The following is a 17,875-nucleotide window of genomic DNA, read 5'->3' as shown; positions in this document are numbered from 1 at the left end:
AATATAATCACCAGAAGGAATAGCTTGAAGCTTCTGGAGAATTCATTCAATAAATGTCTGTTGAGAACTACCATACATGTGTCAGACACCAAGCCAGGCAAGTTCCAAGCTAAAAAAAGTGCTAGAGCTATAAAGATGAATGAAATAGTTCTTATCTTAAAGGAGTTCACAATCTGAAATGAAATGTAAATTTTCTCTTCTTTCCTCTCTTCATTGTATGTAATATATTATCATGGTCTTTAAATTCCTTTCTTACTATCCTTCTTTATAGACCACTATCAATAGCTTTTAAAAATGTTTACAGTATCATTCACAAATACCTTCTTGGCTCATTAAAGCTAAGAATCATTTAGCATTTTCAGCATACACAATACTACGTAGACAAAGACTATCAAACAGAAAGAAAAATAAATCCTGAGCCCAGAGTCCTCTAGGCATTTAGTTTCGGCTTAGTTCTATTACATAACCTTGGGGAAGTGTGGCTGCCTTTGCCTCAATGACCTCATCAGGATAACACACTCTTTAAAATCTAACACACGAGTTTTTTTTGTTTTTTTGTTTTTTATTTTATTGATTTTTTACAGAGAGGAAGGGAGAGAGATAGAGAGTTAGAAACATCGATGAGAGAGAAACATCGATCAGCCGCCTCCTGCACATCCCCCACTGGGGAAGTGCCCGCAACCCAGGTACATGCCCCTGACCGGAATCGAACCCAGGACCCTTCAGTCCGCAGGCCGACGCTCTATCCGCTGAGCCAAACCGGCTTTGGCCACACGAGTTTTATAACACTCTGATAAAAATGAAAGTACAAGAAGAAGAAAAAAATGGAAGTACACTGAAAATTATAAAATTCTATACAGGAATAATTTCTGAACCAGGAGGAAGAAGAGCCAATTTTCTTCTCTTGACAAGCTTATAACCTAATGGAGGACTAAATAAAGAAATCAAGCCAAAATAAATCAAAATTTGAGGATTGAGTTGAGGAGTGAAAAGCAGGAAGAAAAAGTTGTTTATATATATAGAACAACTGAGGAAAAGAATAAGTCATGAAGCCACGGTGCAAGGGAGGAAGAAGGGAAATGATGGCTGGCTAATGGATAAGGCAAAACATGCCAGAGATGGGAGATGATCAGATGGCTTCCCTCCTGCAAGCTTAAGTAGAGGATGGGTAGGGGAGTCATAGAAGCTGCACCAATTGCTCTGAAGTAATTAAAAAGGCCAAAAAGGGAGAGAGATTGGCTTCATTACCACTTTTTTTCTGGAGTTCACATACCTTCACAGTACTGCTTCTGTCTCACCAGTAAGAAAACACCTTTTCTTTAACTTATAGTCATTAACAATATGCAGAGGGTAGATGGACCTCATGACATTTCTTCCCTTTATCTCAGGGGACCCAGTCAAAACTCACGCCACTGGCTTCACCTTTATTCTGTAAGGCCCTAACGGTCTGGAGTCCTATAACATCCTAGCTCAGGCACCAATTGGTGATAACTATACCCGCACACACAGAATATGTGAGTAGATGGTTACCAGGACAGCAAGAAATAAGTTACCTTGGTTCAAATACTGGATTATCAGAGTTTACTCCCAAGCATTGAATCTATTTTTTTTTTTTTAATTACAAAGGTGCAACAGTGTAGCCATACTATGAGCTGAAGGTGTCTGTAGGCTAGCCTGACAACCTAACCAACAGATGCCAAGTTCCAAATTAATTTAAAATGAGTTTTGGAACATAATTCATCTAGATAGGAGATGCCTGTAAGTTTACAAGCAAACTACACCTGATTCTCTTTACCTCACCTCCACCAACCAGAGGAGGGGAAAATGATGAAATAAAATACTATCACCATACGTGCTCACACATTACCAGCATTTCCTAATTCTAGATCTCAAACTAGGACTTTCTCTGAATTTATTTGTTAAATGATCTAATGACGTATCTGACCAAATGATTATAGGGTTTGGCAAGGTGTTGCACAAAGTCAGTGACAACCAAAATTCAACTGGATAATGCTATCCTAAGCAATGCTGTGGCTTACTACACTGCATTTACTATTAAAATAAAATGAAACATCTGTATAGACAAGAATACATTAAAAAACACACACCAAAGGAACATACTTACAGAAATAAATACAAGATCAGCTTCTTTAATAGCATCATCAATATTGGTAGAAAAAAATAGATTTTTTCCTCGACAGGCTTCTACCACTTCTTTTAGTCCTGGCTAAAAAGAAAAAAAGAAAAGGAGCTGTACATACTATTTGCCAGTTATATGAGATAACTTACAAGTATAGAATTACATGTGTTAAAGAAGCAGAAGTTTATATTGTAAGTTAAAGGTCTAGACTCGCTCTCAAATAACACCCGTGTACAAAAATCAAAGATCATACACCAAAGGCCATAAAGTGTACATTATTTAACATTCAATAAAGCAAATTAAACCTCCCACAATTAAAGCAGCAGCTTATTTTAATGCTTTGTCATTGTTTACCATGTGCCAGATTATTTCATAAGAGTTAATAGTTAACTCTTGAGTATCAACACAATTATCAGGAAATTCAATATCTTCTGTGAGTTCAAGCAAACATTTGATTTCACATTATCATTATGAATATAATATAGATTTTTACCCCCAAGAATTTAGGCCATACAACTGGTTGTGAAAGTCACTATTTACAAATAAATTAATATATTTTTTTCTAAGTCATACTGTAAGAAACACTTCTAATGAGAATTGTTACTTTTCTCATAGTTTAACAGGAGATCTAATAATGTTAAGAATATTAAGCTGTGCTGCACCACCTAACAAGTATTCCTGCCCCCCTCCAAAAAAAAAAAAAATCAGAACTAAATCTGATCAGACCAGTCCAATAAGCAAAATCCAGACTGAAAATTTCTACAGGATAAACAACTTGGTTTCTTCAATAGATAGACTAAAGAGAAAAACCGAGAAAGAGATTAAAATACTGTGGTCTTGAAAGACACTTAGGTGACACAAATCTGTTGGGATGTCTGGATCTTACTTGCACTCTGATTCAAATAAACTATGGGAGGAAGAACATGTATAAGAATTCTTGATATTAAGAAATTTTTTAAAATTTTATCAGTAATAATGGTGATGTGCTTATATTTAAAAATATTTATTTTTAGAGATACATAATGAAATAAGTATAGATGAAATTATATATAAACAGGAAGGTGGTATTTGGGAGAGGGGACTGGGCCATGTTGATAAATTGTTGAAACAGGGTGATGGGCATATGGGGATTTATTACCCTATTCTCTCTGCTTTTAATAGATTTTAAATTTTCATAATAAAAAGGAGGGGAAAAAAGACTAAACCACTGACACTTACTTTTCTTGGCAGAGAGGTTCAAACAATGCCACAATATTATGGATGTTTATTAAACTATCTGCGTATATAGCAAAGTAAAAAGCCACTTCAGGGCTTCAGGTTTAGTTATATCCAGAAGCAATTTACTTTTCTTCATGGTTCGGAGGCTTTTGAAAATAAGCAATTAGAGGAAGTGTTAAATGTAAATTCAATTTCCATTAGTTTGACTAAAATATATACTAGGACCAGCAAAATACACGAACCACAACAACCATAAATATAGTGTCATCAATCAGTAACGTTTCCTTGGTTATTTTGACTAGATTCTGGAAAATCAGACTAAAAGGTTATGGGATTTTACAGAGGAATTTAATTCAGTCCTATGTATAATCTCCTAATACTGTATTTAAATTAACTTAAAATTAGGGCAATGCAGAATTTCTTTAATATGTTTTTTTAATTGACTTTAGAGAGAGAGGAAGGCAAAACACCCACACAGGGATGGGGGGGGGGGGCGGGGGGAGAGAGAGAGAGAAACATTGATGTGAGAGAGACACATAGATCGGTTGCCTCTGGTTCACACCCAGACTGAGGACTGAACCTGCAACTGGTATGTGCCCTGACCGGGAATCAAACCAGCGACCGACCTTTCAGTGCACAGGATGATGCTCAACCAACTGAGTCACATGGGCCAGGGCTTTTTGTTTGTTTGTTAATCCTCACCCAAGAATATTTTTACATTGATTTTTTTAGACAGAGTAGAAGGAAGGAGGAGAGACAGAGAGAGAAGCATCAGTGTCAGAGAGACACATCGATTGGTTGTTTCCCGACTGGGGCCGGGGATTAAGTAAGCAACCGAGGTATGTGACCTTAACCAGAATGGAACTGGCGCCCCTTCGGTCTATGGACCAATGTTCTACCCACTAAGCCAAACCAGCTAAGGCAATGCAGAATTTATACTAAGCTTCAATAAGACCTCAAAATTAACAACTACATTATTCTGCTAAAACCAATGGGATATTTGTAGATCTGCAGAAGTGATGCAGAAGCAATTAATAATATAGGTTCTACCTCTTACTAGAGTCATTATGTAATTATCATAATTAGTAATTAGAATTTATATATAATACTTTTTATAAAAAAAACTCAAATCCTTTCACAGGGTAAAATTATCTTTAATTTTACTCAGAAAAAGAAAAGCAAATTATTCATTTTGTTTTTTAAAAAGTAGTTATTAATGCCTTAGCTGGTTTGGCTCAGTGGATAGAGCGTAGGCCTACGGAATGAAGGGTCCTGGGTTCAATTCCAGTCAAGGGCACATGCCCGGGTTGTGGGCTCCATCCCCAGTAGGGGGTGTGCAGGAGGCAGCTGGTCAATGATTCTCTCATCATTGATGTTTCTATCTCTCTCTTTCCTTCTTCCTTCCTCTCTGAAATCAATAAAAATAAAAATAAAAAGTAGTTATTATCTTTATCAAATTACAGAATCAATAAAACATTAAATTTAAAAAGTAGTTATTAAATTATTTTGATGAACAATCTTAATGAAAAAGGCAGACTATTCAATAAATATGGTAACACAAAACAGAATGTTTTAATTGCTAAATATTAACAGTATCTACCACATTATTTTCTGAGTAAAAACTTAAGTAACTTAGTACCACATTTTACATTAGAAATCATTACTATTTCTTATGGAATACAAAATGACTACTTGTTTATTAATATAGTTTTGACCCATAAAATATAAGCCTATAAGATTAGAAAGAACCACAGTAAACTTAAACTCCTAGGCTTTAAGTATATTTCGTTGGGTTTTCATTGTGGCCTGATAAATCTTTTTTTTAGAGAGAGAGAGAGAAAGAGAGAGAAACACTGATTTGTTGTTCCACTTATTTATGCACTCATTGGTTGATTTTTGTATGCGCCCTGACCAGGGTTCAAACACGCAACCTTGGCTTTTCGGTACAATGTTCTAACCAACAGAGCTACCTGGCCAGGACTTCACCTTACAACCTTTTGACTGAACAATGATGCAAAAGCGATATGCATTCAGTAGAAACTGTGCTTCAAATTTTGATGTCTTCCCAGGGTAGCAATACACTGTTCAGCAGCAGTGACCAGGAGAGATACTCTACAGTGTAACGTGTTCGCCAGTGTTTTTTGGGTATTGTGTTTTGCATCCCATCAAGTCTACAAAACATCTGTGTTTATTGTTTCTGGTGAGAAAAGGAAGGCAATTGCTCTTGAGATAGAACTCAAGATAACGGTCCAACTATAAGCTAATGTAAGTGTTCTGAACACGTTTAAATTGGGCTTTGCTAAGTTATGGTGTTCAGTAGATTAGGTATATTAAATGCATTTTCGATTTACAATAGTTCTAACTTATAAAGGGTTTACCTGGATGTAACCCCATTCATAAAACGAGGAGCACCTGTACTGCTCTTTACTATTCACAATCCTTGACCCAACACTATCCCTTTTATCTTCTTCAGAATATTTTACCTCTCAATTCCAGGCAATTAAGATTACCAATGTCAGTCATCTTTATTTCAGGTCCTCACCAGCAAAACTGTCTATATCAGTGATGGCGAACCTCTGACACGCGGACTCATTTTTTTGGTTGATTTTTCTTTGTTAAATGGCATTTAAATATATACAATAAATATCAAAAATATAAATCTTTGTTTTACTATGGTTGCAAATATCAAAAAATTTCTTATGTGACACAGCACCAGAGTTAAGTTAGGGTTTTTCAAAATGCTGACACGCCGAGCACAAAAGGTTCACCATCACTGGTCTATATGTTTCTCCATCCTTGTTTGCTTCCCTTCAGTCTCCAAGAAGCAATTTTTAAGGCTAATCCCTCCATTTGTGCTTTTGATCCCATCCTTCTGCTCTGTCTACATTATTCCATCAATTTTCCCTTTCTTCTTACTCTTTTGACTATTCCTTCTCTATGTGATTTGTCTACTTTAGTTTATTAACGTGCTCGATCATCAAATATAAATAAAATCATTGCATTTACCCTGTGCCCCTCTTCGGTGACCACCCCCTTCTAAATTAAAGAGTCTTACTTTTCTTTTCTACACTTTCACCCTCAAGCTCCTATCATTTGTAATTATTCTTGCAAAAGTTATAATCCCCTCCATTATACAAAATTTAATGAACATGTCTCAGCCCTTATTTCTCCTGCATTTGTTATAGTTGACAGCTTACCAATTGATTCAGCAAACATTTATTGAACACTTACTATGTGCTCTTCACTGTGTTAGTCACTCATAACCAAGACATGCATCTCTATGGCATCTGCACTATTAAAACTCTTCTGGTTTGCCCTGGCTGGTTTGGCTCAGTGGACAGAGTGTTGGCCTGAAGGGTCCCGGGTCGGGGCACATGCCTGGGTTGTGGGCTCGGTCCCCAGTAGGGGGCGTGCAGGAGGCAGCCGATCAATGATTCTCTCTCGTCACTGATGTTTCTATCTCTCTCTCCCTCTACCCTCCTCTCTGAAATCAATAAAAATTAAAAAACAAAACAAAAAAACTCTTCTGGTATTTGGTTTACCTTCTCTGAAATTCTTCATTGCTTCTCTATGGCATTTCCTCCTATATATTCTTAAAGATACCTACAATCATGATTTGCTTTATATAATTAGGTGCTTCTATGCTGGGGACATAAATGTTTACAATGGTTATATCCTCTTGTTCGATTAATCCCTTTATCATTATGTAATGTCTTTCTTTGTCTCTTATTATAGTCTTCATTATAAAGTCCATTTTGTCTGATATAAGTATTGTTCATTTGCATGAAATATCTTTTTCTGCCCTGGCTAGGTAGCTCAGTTGGTTATAGTATCATCCCGATATGCCAAGGTTGCAGGTCCAATCCCAGTCCCTGGTCAGGGCACATACAAGAAGCAACCAATGAGTGCATAAATTAGTAGAATAACAAATTGATGTTTCTTTCTCTCTCTTTTTCCTCGCTCTCTCCCTGCCTCTCTCTAAAATCAAGAAATAATAAAAAAAAAGGGTTTCTGTCGTGAGTGGCACACATAGAGCAGCTTGACTGCTCTACGTGCGGAATCGACATCAAGAGATTTCAGAAGCATAGTTTTTTGGTACTTGGGCAGCTGGTGATCGTTGGTCCCGGCCCCCCGCAATAACTAAATAAATGAATAAATAAATAAATGAATGAAATAAAATCAAGAAATAAAAAAAACACAGATATCTTTTTCCAGCCCTTTGCTTTTAGTCTGTGTGTGTCTTTAGTTCTGAGATGGGTCTCTTACAGATAGCATTATATATGAGTCTTGTTTTCTTATCCATTTAACTACCGTATGTCTTTTGATTGAAGCTTTTAAGCCATTGATATTTAAAGTGGTTACTGATAGGTACATATTTATTGCCACTTTTCTTTATTGTTCCCCCAGTATTTATATATAAAAATACTAAATAGAAAAATGCTACCATTAAATTTTCAAATGCTTCCCTGTTGGGCTTCAAAATCATTACCATGAATTCATTTACAATGAAATAATTTTTAAAAAGGGATGCAGAGAGCTTAATAAAATAGTTAAAAGCATATTTTCTTAACTATAAATTCTCTAAATTCAGAAATTTTCAAATTCTAATTAAACAAACTGGTGATACTAAACACTAAATATGAAAGGCACCATTTACCAATCCAAGATTTACCTGATATAAGTACAATAATCCAAGAACTGTAACAGACATATATGAATTAATATTATAAACATCCATAGTTTTGTATTTCCTGAATACCACTTTTTAATTTTACTATTATGTTATGGTAGCCATAGTAAAATTAGAAAGTAGCGAAAAAAATTACCCATAAACTCACTGCACTAATACAACCATTATTAATATTCTAATTTACTTCTTTCCAGTCATTTTCCTGGTCATACTTGACATAATTGTAATTATAATGTCCACAACACTGTATATCTAAATTTTTTAATTTAATTTCCTATCAGTTTCGATCATAGATTTTTTTACATCAATAGTAAGTTATTTCACAAAACCAGTAAGAAAACAAAGAACATAAGAACAAAGAGTTGTACAATACGGTTTACCTCATAAATAGGCAGCGTAGGAGAGTTCCATGCATTGATTCTTGATTCATTGACATCAACAACCGTTACCTTGATTTCAGGGCACATCTGAGCTATGACACTACACGTGGGTCCTCCAACATAGCCCGCACCGATACAACAGATCTTCTTAATTTCAAACATGACTGTACTAGAAGAGAAACAGTAAGACTGTTCTATTGAAAACAGAAAATTTAAAATAACTTTGCTTATTCATCACACAATAAAAATTGTCAAGGTGCCATATCTGGAAAGATTTCCTACATTCACACTCATTAAGAATTATGAAAATAGTGATAAAAAATAACATTCCACTTGGATGACCAAACCTGTTCTCAGCTGCACTAGTATGAAACATAAGGAAAAAATTACAATAACTGGTAATACTGGAGAAGAGCCCAAAGATTATAATGACCCAATATTTAGAAACTCAAGAAGCAAAATAAAACCTTACTTAGGCCTCTTAATACACTAGAACAACTTTGATTGCAGAGGTAAAGTTCAAGGGTGAAATACTAGTGCAATTCCTGCTTAAATAAATGCTGGTATACAAAGGTCGGCCTTGAGACCGGTTTAGACAAACACAGTGATAGTAAGATTAGTTCTGCCTTCCAGAATTATTGGCCTCTGAGATTATACTCTCTACCCAGTTTGGCTTCAGTTTACTTTTAGGTATTTGACGATGATCTTAAACTCAATTCCAACTTAATCAGAAACCATGAGGTAGTTAAAAGAAAGAAATTTCTGTAGTAACCAAAGCTGTAACACAGACTTTTTTTTAATTCTCACCTGAGATATTTTTTCCATTGCTTTTTAGAGAGAGTAGAAGGGAGGGAGGGAGGGAGGGAGGGAGAGGGAGAGAGAGAGAGAGAGAGAGAGAGAGAGAGAGAGAGAGAGAGAGAGAGAGAGAGAGAAACATCGATGTGAGAAAGACACATCGATTGGTTGCCTCCCACATGTCCCAATGGGCCGAGGATCGAATCTGCCCTTGACCACCAGGAATTGAACCAACAACCCTTCCGTGCACAGGCTGATGCTCTAACCACTGAATAACACCGGCAAGGGCTTGACGGATTTTCAAAAACCGTTAGTTAAATTGATTTACACTAATCAAAATTACAAAAGACTAATTTATACATAAGAATGCCAGTTTATTTATTATAGTGAGAACAAAAACTGTCAAACTGATCAAATTCTCAGAATTTTACTCCTTGTCAAGACCGCAGACATCTAATTCATGGATTCCAAAGTAAAGAAAAATGATAATCAGAGAATTCAGTAACTTTTTAGTATATTCCTACATGGATCAGAGAAGGCTGATCTCATTACAATGCCTGCCAAATATATCCCTAATCTTCACTGGTTCTCTGGGTAGATTTCCCTACTGGAAACAAATGAGCTGACCAAACCATAAAAGTATCCTGGTTTGTATTATTAACAATTAACCCTGGCTTATAAATTGATCGTCAGTGGTCATAATTAGCAGATATCAACTCATAGAGCAGTGGTTCTCAACCTTGGCTGCACATCAGAATCACCTGGGAATCTTTTTTAAATCCTGATTTCTGGGCCTCACCCTCCGGAAATTCTGTTTCTTTGTTACTAATGTTGTGGCCCCACCCCATAACAAAGAAACAGAATTTCCGGAGGATGAGGCCCAGAAATCAGGATTTTAAAAAGATTCCCAGGTGATTCTGATGTGCAGCCAAGGTTGAGAACCACTGTCATAGAGTCTAATCTCTAATGACTTTTTAAAAGTGTATAAAGAAACAGAATTTTAGTAAAATAATAAATATGAGCAGAAAGCAATACTCTTAGTGATATACATACAAAGATATTTTTTAAATTTGTTTTTTGTTTTGAATAGGTAATGCATTCATATGGTTCAAAAATTAAATCCATATAACAAGGTACAGGCAGTCCTCGGGTTATGCCGGACTCGACATACCTCCTTTCGTGGTTATGTCATCATCTCCCATTTATTTATAAAAAAAAAAGTTCCGTCATTTTGACGTATGTACATAGGTGCTTTATGTTTTTTATTATTTATTTACCACAAGGTCAGGAATTATAGTTCCTTTAAATTTTTTTTGCTGTTTCACTTCATTACTGCTGTGTGTGTGTTCCATGTGAGTGGCGCAGGTGCTTATGTAGGTGGGTTCCGACTTACGGCGAAAATTGTGTTATGTCACGCCGTAGGAACGGATCTCCCACGTAACCCGAGGGCCTACTGTATATACTCTAAGAAGTCTCATGACTACCCCATCCCTATCTACTTTGCTCCCACAAGCAACTCCTTTATTAGAATTTTGTGTATCCTTCCAGTATTTTTAACTCAAGTAAATATATAGTAAATTCTAATCATCTTTTCTCCCTAAATTCAAATGAGAGAATACCATATGCACTATCAACATTTGTTTTATTTTCCACTTAGTGCATTCTGAAGTCCTATCCATTTCCTCTCCTCTCTTTTAAAAAAAAGTTATACTGTATTCCATTGTGTGGATGTACTTACCAATGCTAAATCTGGTAGATTCTCTCCTTGATAATCTAAGTGGATTAACACTTAGTTTCCTATCATGTGAAGCCATAAAAATATGATATTCTTGCCCAGCTGGCATGGCTCAGTGGTTGAGCCCTGATCTATGAGCCAGGAGGTCACGGTTCGATTCTTGGGCAGGGCACATGCCGGGTTGTGGGCTGATCCCCAGAGTGGGGTGTGCAGGAAGCAGCCAATCAGTGATTCTCTATCATCACCGATGTTTCTAGTTCTCTCTCTCCCTCTTCCTTCCTCTCTGAAATCAATTAAAAATATTTTAATTGATATTCTTATTAAACATTTAGGATTACAAGATTCACTTCAGCAAAAATTCAAAATTTACTTTTGGCAACCATCCATCTTTCATTTCTTCACCCTTCTACTTTTCAGTTCTGCTCTTTACCATTGTCCATGTCTCAAGTGTCCTATACACCAGGAGAAAGAAAAACTACATGGGAGGAAAAGACTGCATTGGGGTAGCTAACTGGCTAAAGCTCCCACCTGTGGGAAGGGGCCTTCTGACTCTGGAGCAGGTTTACCAAAGATGTGTCTCCAGCATTCGCTGCTGCTCTTCCCACCTCTACAACAGAAAAGTCTCAGCATCTGTTTTCAAAAAAATTGCTTCAAGCCCTAGCTGGTTTTGCTCAGTGGATAGAGCGTCAGCCTGCAGACTGAAGGGTCCCAGGTTCGATTCCGGTCAAGGGCACACATGCTCGGATTGTGGGCTCCATCATCAGTAGGGAGTTTGCAAGAGGCAGCCTATCAATGAGTCTCTCTCATCATGGATGTTTCTCTCTCTCTCTCCCTCTCCCTTCCTCTCTGAAATCAATAAAAAAATATATTTTTTAAAAATTGCTTCAACTTAATTCAGGCCTATTCCCATTTTCATCTTCATGAAAAATTAGTATTTCCAATGTAAAGGTCTACTGTGTAGGCATAGCAGAGAATTTGGCCATAGAGGGATACAGTAACTGACACTCTGGTATTTAACAATTTATTCTAGGGAATGATTCAATTGAAAGACATTAAACACCCTACTATGTAACAACCACTACTGGTCTATGTGCTATGGATATATAATACTAGTAGTGAACATGAAAGCTACAGTTCAGCCCTAACCGGTTTGGCTCAGTGGATAAGAGTGTCAGCCTGCGGACTGAAGGGTCCCAGGTTTGATTCGGGTCAAGGGCATGTACCTTGGTTGTGGGCACATTCCCAGTGGGGAGTGTGCAGGGGGCAGCTGATCGATGTTTCTAACTCTCTATCCCTTTCCCTTCCTCTCTGTAAAAAATCAATAAAATATTTAAAAAAAAAAAAGAAAGAAAGATACAGTTCCTACTTTCATATGGCTATATTCTAGGAGAGCACACAGACAAAATAATGGCAGTTGTGACACATCCTATATAATAAAAGCCTAATATGCTAAGTGTCTGGTCGTCTGGTCAACCAATCAAAGCATAACATGCTAATGATATGCTAAGGTTTCTCAACAGCTCGCTATGATGTGCACTGACTACCAGGGGGGCAGACACTCTGATCGGTAGGTTAGCTTGCTGCTGGGGTCCTACCGATCGGGACTGAGTGAGTCAGGCTGGACACACCCTGGAGCCCTCCCCTGGTCCCTCCCCAGCTGGCCAACCTCCCACGTCCCTCCCCAGCCCCGATCATGCACCGGTGGAGTCCATCGGCCTGGCCTGCACCCTCTCGCAATCCAGGACCACTTGGGGGATGTCGGAGAGCCAGTTTCAGCCTGATCCCGCAGGCCAGGCTGAGGGACCCCACGGGTGCACAAATTCATGCACTGGGCCTCTAGTTCCATATAAAGGAAATAATCATGTAGGAGACAGGGAGGGAGGGAAAAGCTGTCTGTGGAGAAAGGACTACATTAGATAGGGTAGTTAAAGAAGGACTCTCTGAGAAAATGACTTTTAAGCTGACTTAAAAGTTGAAAAGTTGCTAGTTGCACCCAGATATCATGGCTAAATTATACAAGGCAGTATAAACAATAAATGACAAAATGAGTGTTAAAGTCTATGGTGGGGGGAAAGTCAATAAGGCATCTACATCAAGGCAAATGTAAAATCTAAGCTTGACCTAAAGAATGAGTAGGATATAAAAAGTATAGATTAGTGGGGGAGGCTTATGAGAAGGCAGATGAGAAGCAGAGAATAAATAAGGACTTACAGAGAGAAATGAGTCCAAAGAAGTGAGATCTGTCTCGCTGGACAAAAAAAAGTGGATGTTAAGAAGTAGTGAGCAGCAATAATTGTCTCCTAGAATGGAAATGAATTGAAAGTGGGTCTTGAATGCCTCTCTCAGGAAAGCATGGCCATAACAATCCAAGGGACTACAACTTAATAACTTAAGGTAACATGGCGAAAGTAACCTAAGAATCAATGGCATTAATGTAGCTAAAATCTAATAATTACACAAAAAAGGGGGTGGTGTGGATGTGTGTGTTGGGGGGGACACAAAGGGAATGATCAGTCTGGAAAGAGGGAGTTAAGAACAAGAATGACATTGTTTATTTCAGTCCTGTCTACATAAGAGTACACAGAATCTGGAAGTCAGAAGTATTCTGATTCCAGAGAATAGGGCAAAAATAGGCTTTCCCAATGCTTGGATGGCATACTCCCCCAAGATTCTTTGTTCTGATTCCATGCTGCCTTACGAATTCAGATTTCCATGAACCATAATACTAGAAAGTGATGGCCTGGATTTGAGACACAGTATTCTAGGCACTGGAATAAAATTTCTCTACTGTGATAGCAAAGTTCTATTCTAGTTTATTCATCAGTCTCTTATGAGCTTAGTCATCATAAGTTAACATTTAAAGCCTCATTAACTTTGGGTTCATGGAGGTTGGAGGGTGGTACTACCTTCCAGATATGAAAGGCTGAAGATCAAGTCCTGAACTGTAATGAACCTGAAGAACTACTACACTGTAACACCCTTACTGGACAGCTAGCCAACCTCTCTCTCTAAGTAAAACCAATAAATCTAGAATACGTAAAAAGTATCATCTCAAAGTATTTTTGGACCAGAGGATTTCTTTGGGTTACCACTTAACCCCATAGTTCAGAGGTTAATAGGGAATCCTATGCCCTCAATCTCAAGCAAAACAGGTGCTGGCTGTACATGCTTAAAAATGCAGACCGTAATGCTGAACTTGAGGGTTTAGACGTAGATTCTCTGGTCATTGAGCACATCCAGGTGAAAGAAGTTCCTAAAATGCAGCACAGAACTTACAGATCTCATGGGCAGATTAACCCACACAGGAGCTCTCCCTGCCACATGGAGATGATCCCACTGAAAAAGAGCAGAGTTCCTAAACGAGAAGAGGAGGTTGCACAGAAGAAAAAGATAACCCAGAAGAAACAAAAACTTATGGCCGGGGAGTAAATTCAGCATAAAATAAATGCTAATAAAAGCAAATAATAATAATAATAATAATAATTAAAAAAAAAAACATGGACTGAATGTGTACATGAGGCAACTTGAGCTCAAGAAGTTCATAGTTTAATGAGGTACTCCCAGTGCTTACCTGTTGCTATTCACCTCGATACCTAGAACAGTAGGCTCTCAATATATATTAATTGAATGAATGAGTAACTCTCCATGAGGGTCTACCTTTATAAATGAAGACTATTATTTTAATATCTTTAGCTTAGATGGCTGATCATAGTATTTTTGCAGAGACTGCCCAGAATCCTATCATCTTCTCCTCTTTAGATAGAACTTCAGTATGTCTTCCCAGTTATTTCTTAACTACCTTGATTGCAAAGCTGTATTCACCTTGTCTCATGTACAACAGATGGAGTAAACGACTGATAGCAGGTGGACCTGTATTATAGAATTACATATGTTTCTGGGGTCCCTGCATTGCTATTTCATAAGAAGTATGGCTGTAAATGACAATGGGAAAATTACAGAAGAAGTTAGATGTACAATCTGTGCAAATCCAAATAAATTATCTTTGGAAATTTCAATAAAATTTTCAATACGCTTTAATATGGATACAGTGTTAGCTATATACTTTCCCCAACACAGATGTCTTCTGATTCCATTTCCTACTTCTACTTTTATGTACCTTCTGACCGTCCCTACTGGGCTGTCAGGGAAATGGGCATGTTTGCTTTATAAGTCAGTTTGAAATGAGTTTTTCACCTCTGTATTTTGGGAAAGTCACAACAAACCAGGCGATTCCAAAAACACTCTTCATTTAAAATTTTACAAACTGAGGTCAATATTTCTACCTAGAATATGTGGCTAACAGATAGGGAAGGTCCTATCATAATCTAAACTAAATATAATCCCCCCCGCCCCCCCCCTCCATATACTCTGCGCAAAGCAATGGACTGACTATAGCTGGATATATCAACTTCACAAATCATTTTAGTCATTTTCAAAAGTTATATCCTAACAGATGCCTGACCCAGGAAAGGTACTAATCAGTGAGAGAGTGCTAATGTTAGATCTAAAGGGTTTCTTTAGCTGTGGAAATAGTGAAAGACTGGATGGAATATGCTTCTTAGCTGTAGGTTTTTTAAAAATATATATTTTATTGATTTTTTACAGAGAGGAAGGGAGAGGGATAGAGAGTTAGAAACATCGATCAGCTGCCTCCTGCACACCCCTAACTGGGGATATGCCTGCAACCAAGGTACATGCCCTTGGCGGGAATCGAACCTGGGACCCTTCAGTCTGCAGGCCGACGTTCTATCTACTGAGCCAAACCGGTTAGGGCTTAGCTGTAGATTTTATGTTAGAGAAAGAAGTACAGCGGTCAGAGAAGAAGTGGGATCCTCCCAATCAGGACTGTCTACCACTTACCTTTAACTAGCTGCTGGGTACTAACAAGCACATCTCAGAGCAGACAGTAAGCTCTTTCATTTGCAGAACCCCCCTGAAGAAACAGACCAGACTACTGTTCTCTATTTCTTAGGGGACTTGAAGAAACTCAAAGACTCACTGTGTCTTTGAGGGCAGTCAATGGACAGCCCTCCTCTGTACATATATCCATAAAAAGCTCCCTACCAGTGAATCCCTCTTTTCTCGATTCCAGAATTCTCAACCCTACTCAATTACCTTCCTATAGAAGAGGTATAATTAACCAAGGTCTCACGCAAACATGATCTCCTAAAGCACCCACGACAGGCCTCCCCTGACATGAAATAAAAACCATGTATATGGTGTAGCGGCAACAATGCATTCCAGGACAGCCCATACAGATGCCACAATAGAATGCCTTCGGATTTCGCCCTCAAAAGCGCTTTCTGGCTTCGTATTCTCGTTGGTTTCTTAAGAAGAGCCAATAGAGTGAAGAAAGCAGCAGCCCCCCCCCCGGTAAGCAGACTTCACACAAACAAAAGACCAGGCGTGATTCTGAGGCCAAAATGGGGTCCCTAAGCAGAAGACCGCTTCCTTTGGGGGGCGTTCGGCTTCCTGAGCGGCCGGGGAAATCTCCTTTATTTCAACTCAGAAAGTGAGAAAAAGCAGACAGAGATGCGACGGGAAGACTCGCGAGTCTGGGATAAAAAGCCCAAGCAATACCATCCCCAGGGCAGCAGACCCAAAAGGCGATTCCCGCCCAGAGCCTAGAGGAGGAGACGGGGGTCTGGAGACAGAAAGCCCGGGACTGAGCGCTGGGAGGGACCTGGGGCAGCGCGCACACCCCCGCCCCGCTCGCTGCGCACGCCGCTGGGACCCCGGAGCATCCCGACGGGGCGGCGAGCCATCCCGGGAAGGGGCTTACCCACTTCCAAGCACCGAGCGCGACTTCCGCTCCTGTCCCCGCGGCGCGGACAACTCCTCCCTCTGGGCCGAACTGCAGCCGCTCCGCCAGGCCTCCTCTCACTGCAACGAGAGTCCCGGGCCTGGGCCCGTATTTAAAGGCTTCTGCCCGAGAAGGCGGAGGCTTCATTCCCCAGTTGCCAGGCCCTCCTGGACTCCTCTCTCCGCCGCAAGCCTGCTCCTCCTCCCGCCACACCAGGCCCGGGGTCCAGGGGCGGGGCGGGGCCTGTCGCGGCTGGGAGGATCAGGCCACGCCCCGGTCAAGCTTGGGCCAATCCGCTCTGTCCAGGTAGGCGGCCCCGCCCCTACCGCGAACAGCTCTGGGCGGAGCTGCGCGCGCAGCGGTCCTCTCTGCCGGGCTGGGGCCCTGGCGCGTCCCCGCCTTGGTTGTCAGAGGCACTGGGACCACGGTTGCGCCCCGCTTCCCTCCGGGTCACCGGGTGCTGGCTAACTGTCCGCGCCGAGGTGCTGCCGCATGCGCACCAGGTCCGCCATGCTCCGGGGCTACGAGTGGGGAGACTGGTCCCGCGGCAGTCGGAAGGGACCGGAAGGTCGGGGCCCCCCTTCCGGTCTCCCCAGGAGCCCGGAGGGCCGGCCTTGTCTTTGGCCCGCTAGACGGCGGGTCAGACGGGGCCGGTCGGACGGGGCCGGCGGCTGACTCCCCTCCCACGCCCTCCAGGCCCCTGGGGCCGCCTCACCCTGCGGGCTTGCGGCCTAAGGTTGAGTCAGATCCGGCCGGACCCGCCGCTTCTGGGAAGGAGATGCCTGACGTCTGGAGGATGCTGAGTCCTGTCGTGACTGGACCGCTTGGTGCCCCCGCCCTGATCCCTTGGGAGGAGAAGCGGGACACCGACGCCCTTCAGAGATGTTTTCTAGAGTTGAAGCTCCTGCCAAATGCAGGATCTGGGGTGTCTGTGCATGAGACTTAGCAGAATATGGCACATGTAAGTCCCGTGCATGGGGGAGGGTGAAATTAACATATGGAGCCTGCCCACTTTTAATGTGGAAGGCAGTTCTGTTTCTCTTTCCCCATCCCACGGGCATTTCAACCTCAAATAAAAGCAGTCATGACATTTGGTTTCCCTCATTGAGAATTA

At 40.2% G+C, this 17,875-nt stretch overlaps 1 protein-coding gene across 2 annotated transcripts in view; it reads right to left on the bottom strand.

Moving 5' to 3' along the window:
• Positions 1-17,676, bottom strand: part of UGDH (UDP-glucose 6-dehydrogenase) — a gene marked incomplete at its 5' end in the record, with an annotated part of 29,574 nt that extends 11,898 nt beyond the window's left edge. Inside the window, 3 exons of one of the 2 annotated variants that reach the window (XM_081092985.1) lie at positions 2,126-2,227; positions 8,429-8,597; positions 16,741-17,676. In XM_081092985.1, coding sequence (XP_080949111.1) covers positions 2,126-2,227; positions 8,429-8,590 — 264 coding nt within the window. The remainder of the gene's footprint in view (positions 1-2,125; positions 2,228-8,428; positions 8,598-16,740) is intronic. The other variant, XM_081092986.1, reaches the window with a different exon arrangement.
• Between the last annotated feature and the right edge of the window lie 199 nt (positions 17,677-17,875).

Source organism: Myotis nattereri (genome assembly GCF_964212035.1).
Source record: "Myotis nattereri genome assembly, chromosome: 1".
Taxonomy (NCBI): Eukaryota; Metazoa; Chordata; class Mammalia; order Chiroptera; family Vespertilionidae; genus Myotis; species Myotis nattereri.
The sequence above is the reverse complement of the archived record's forward strand: the minus strand, read 5'-3'. Positions and strand labels throughout refer to the sequence as shown.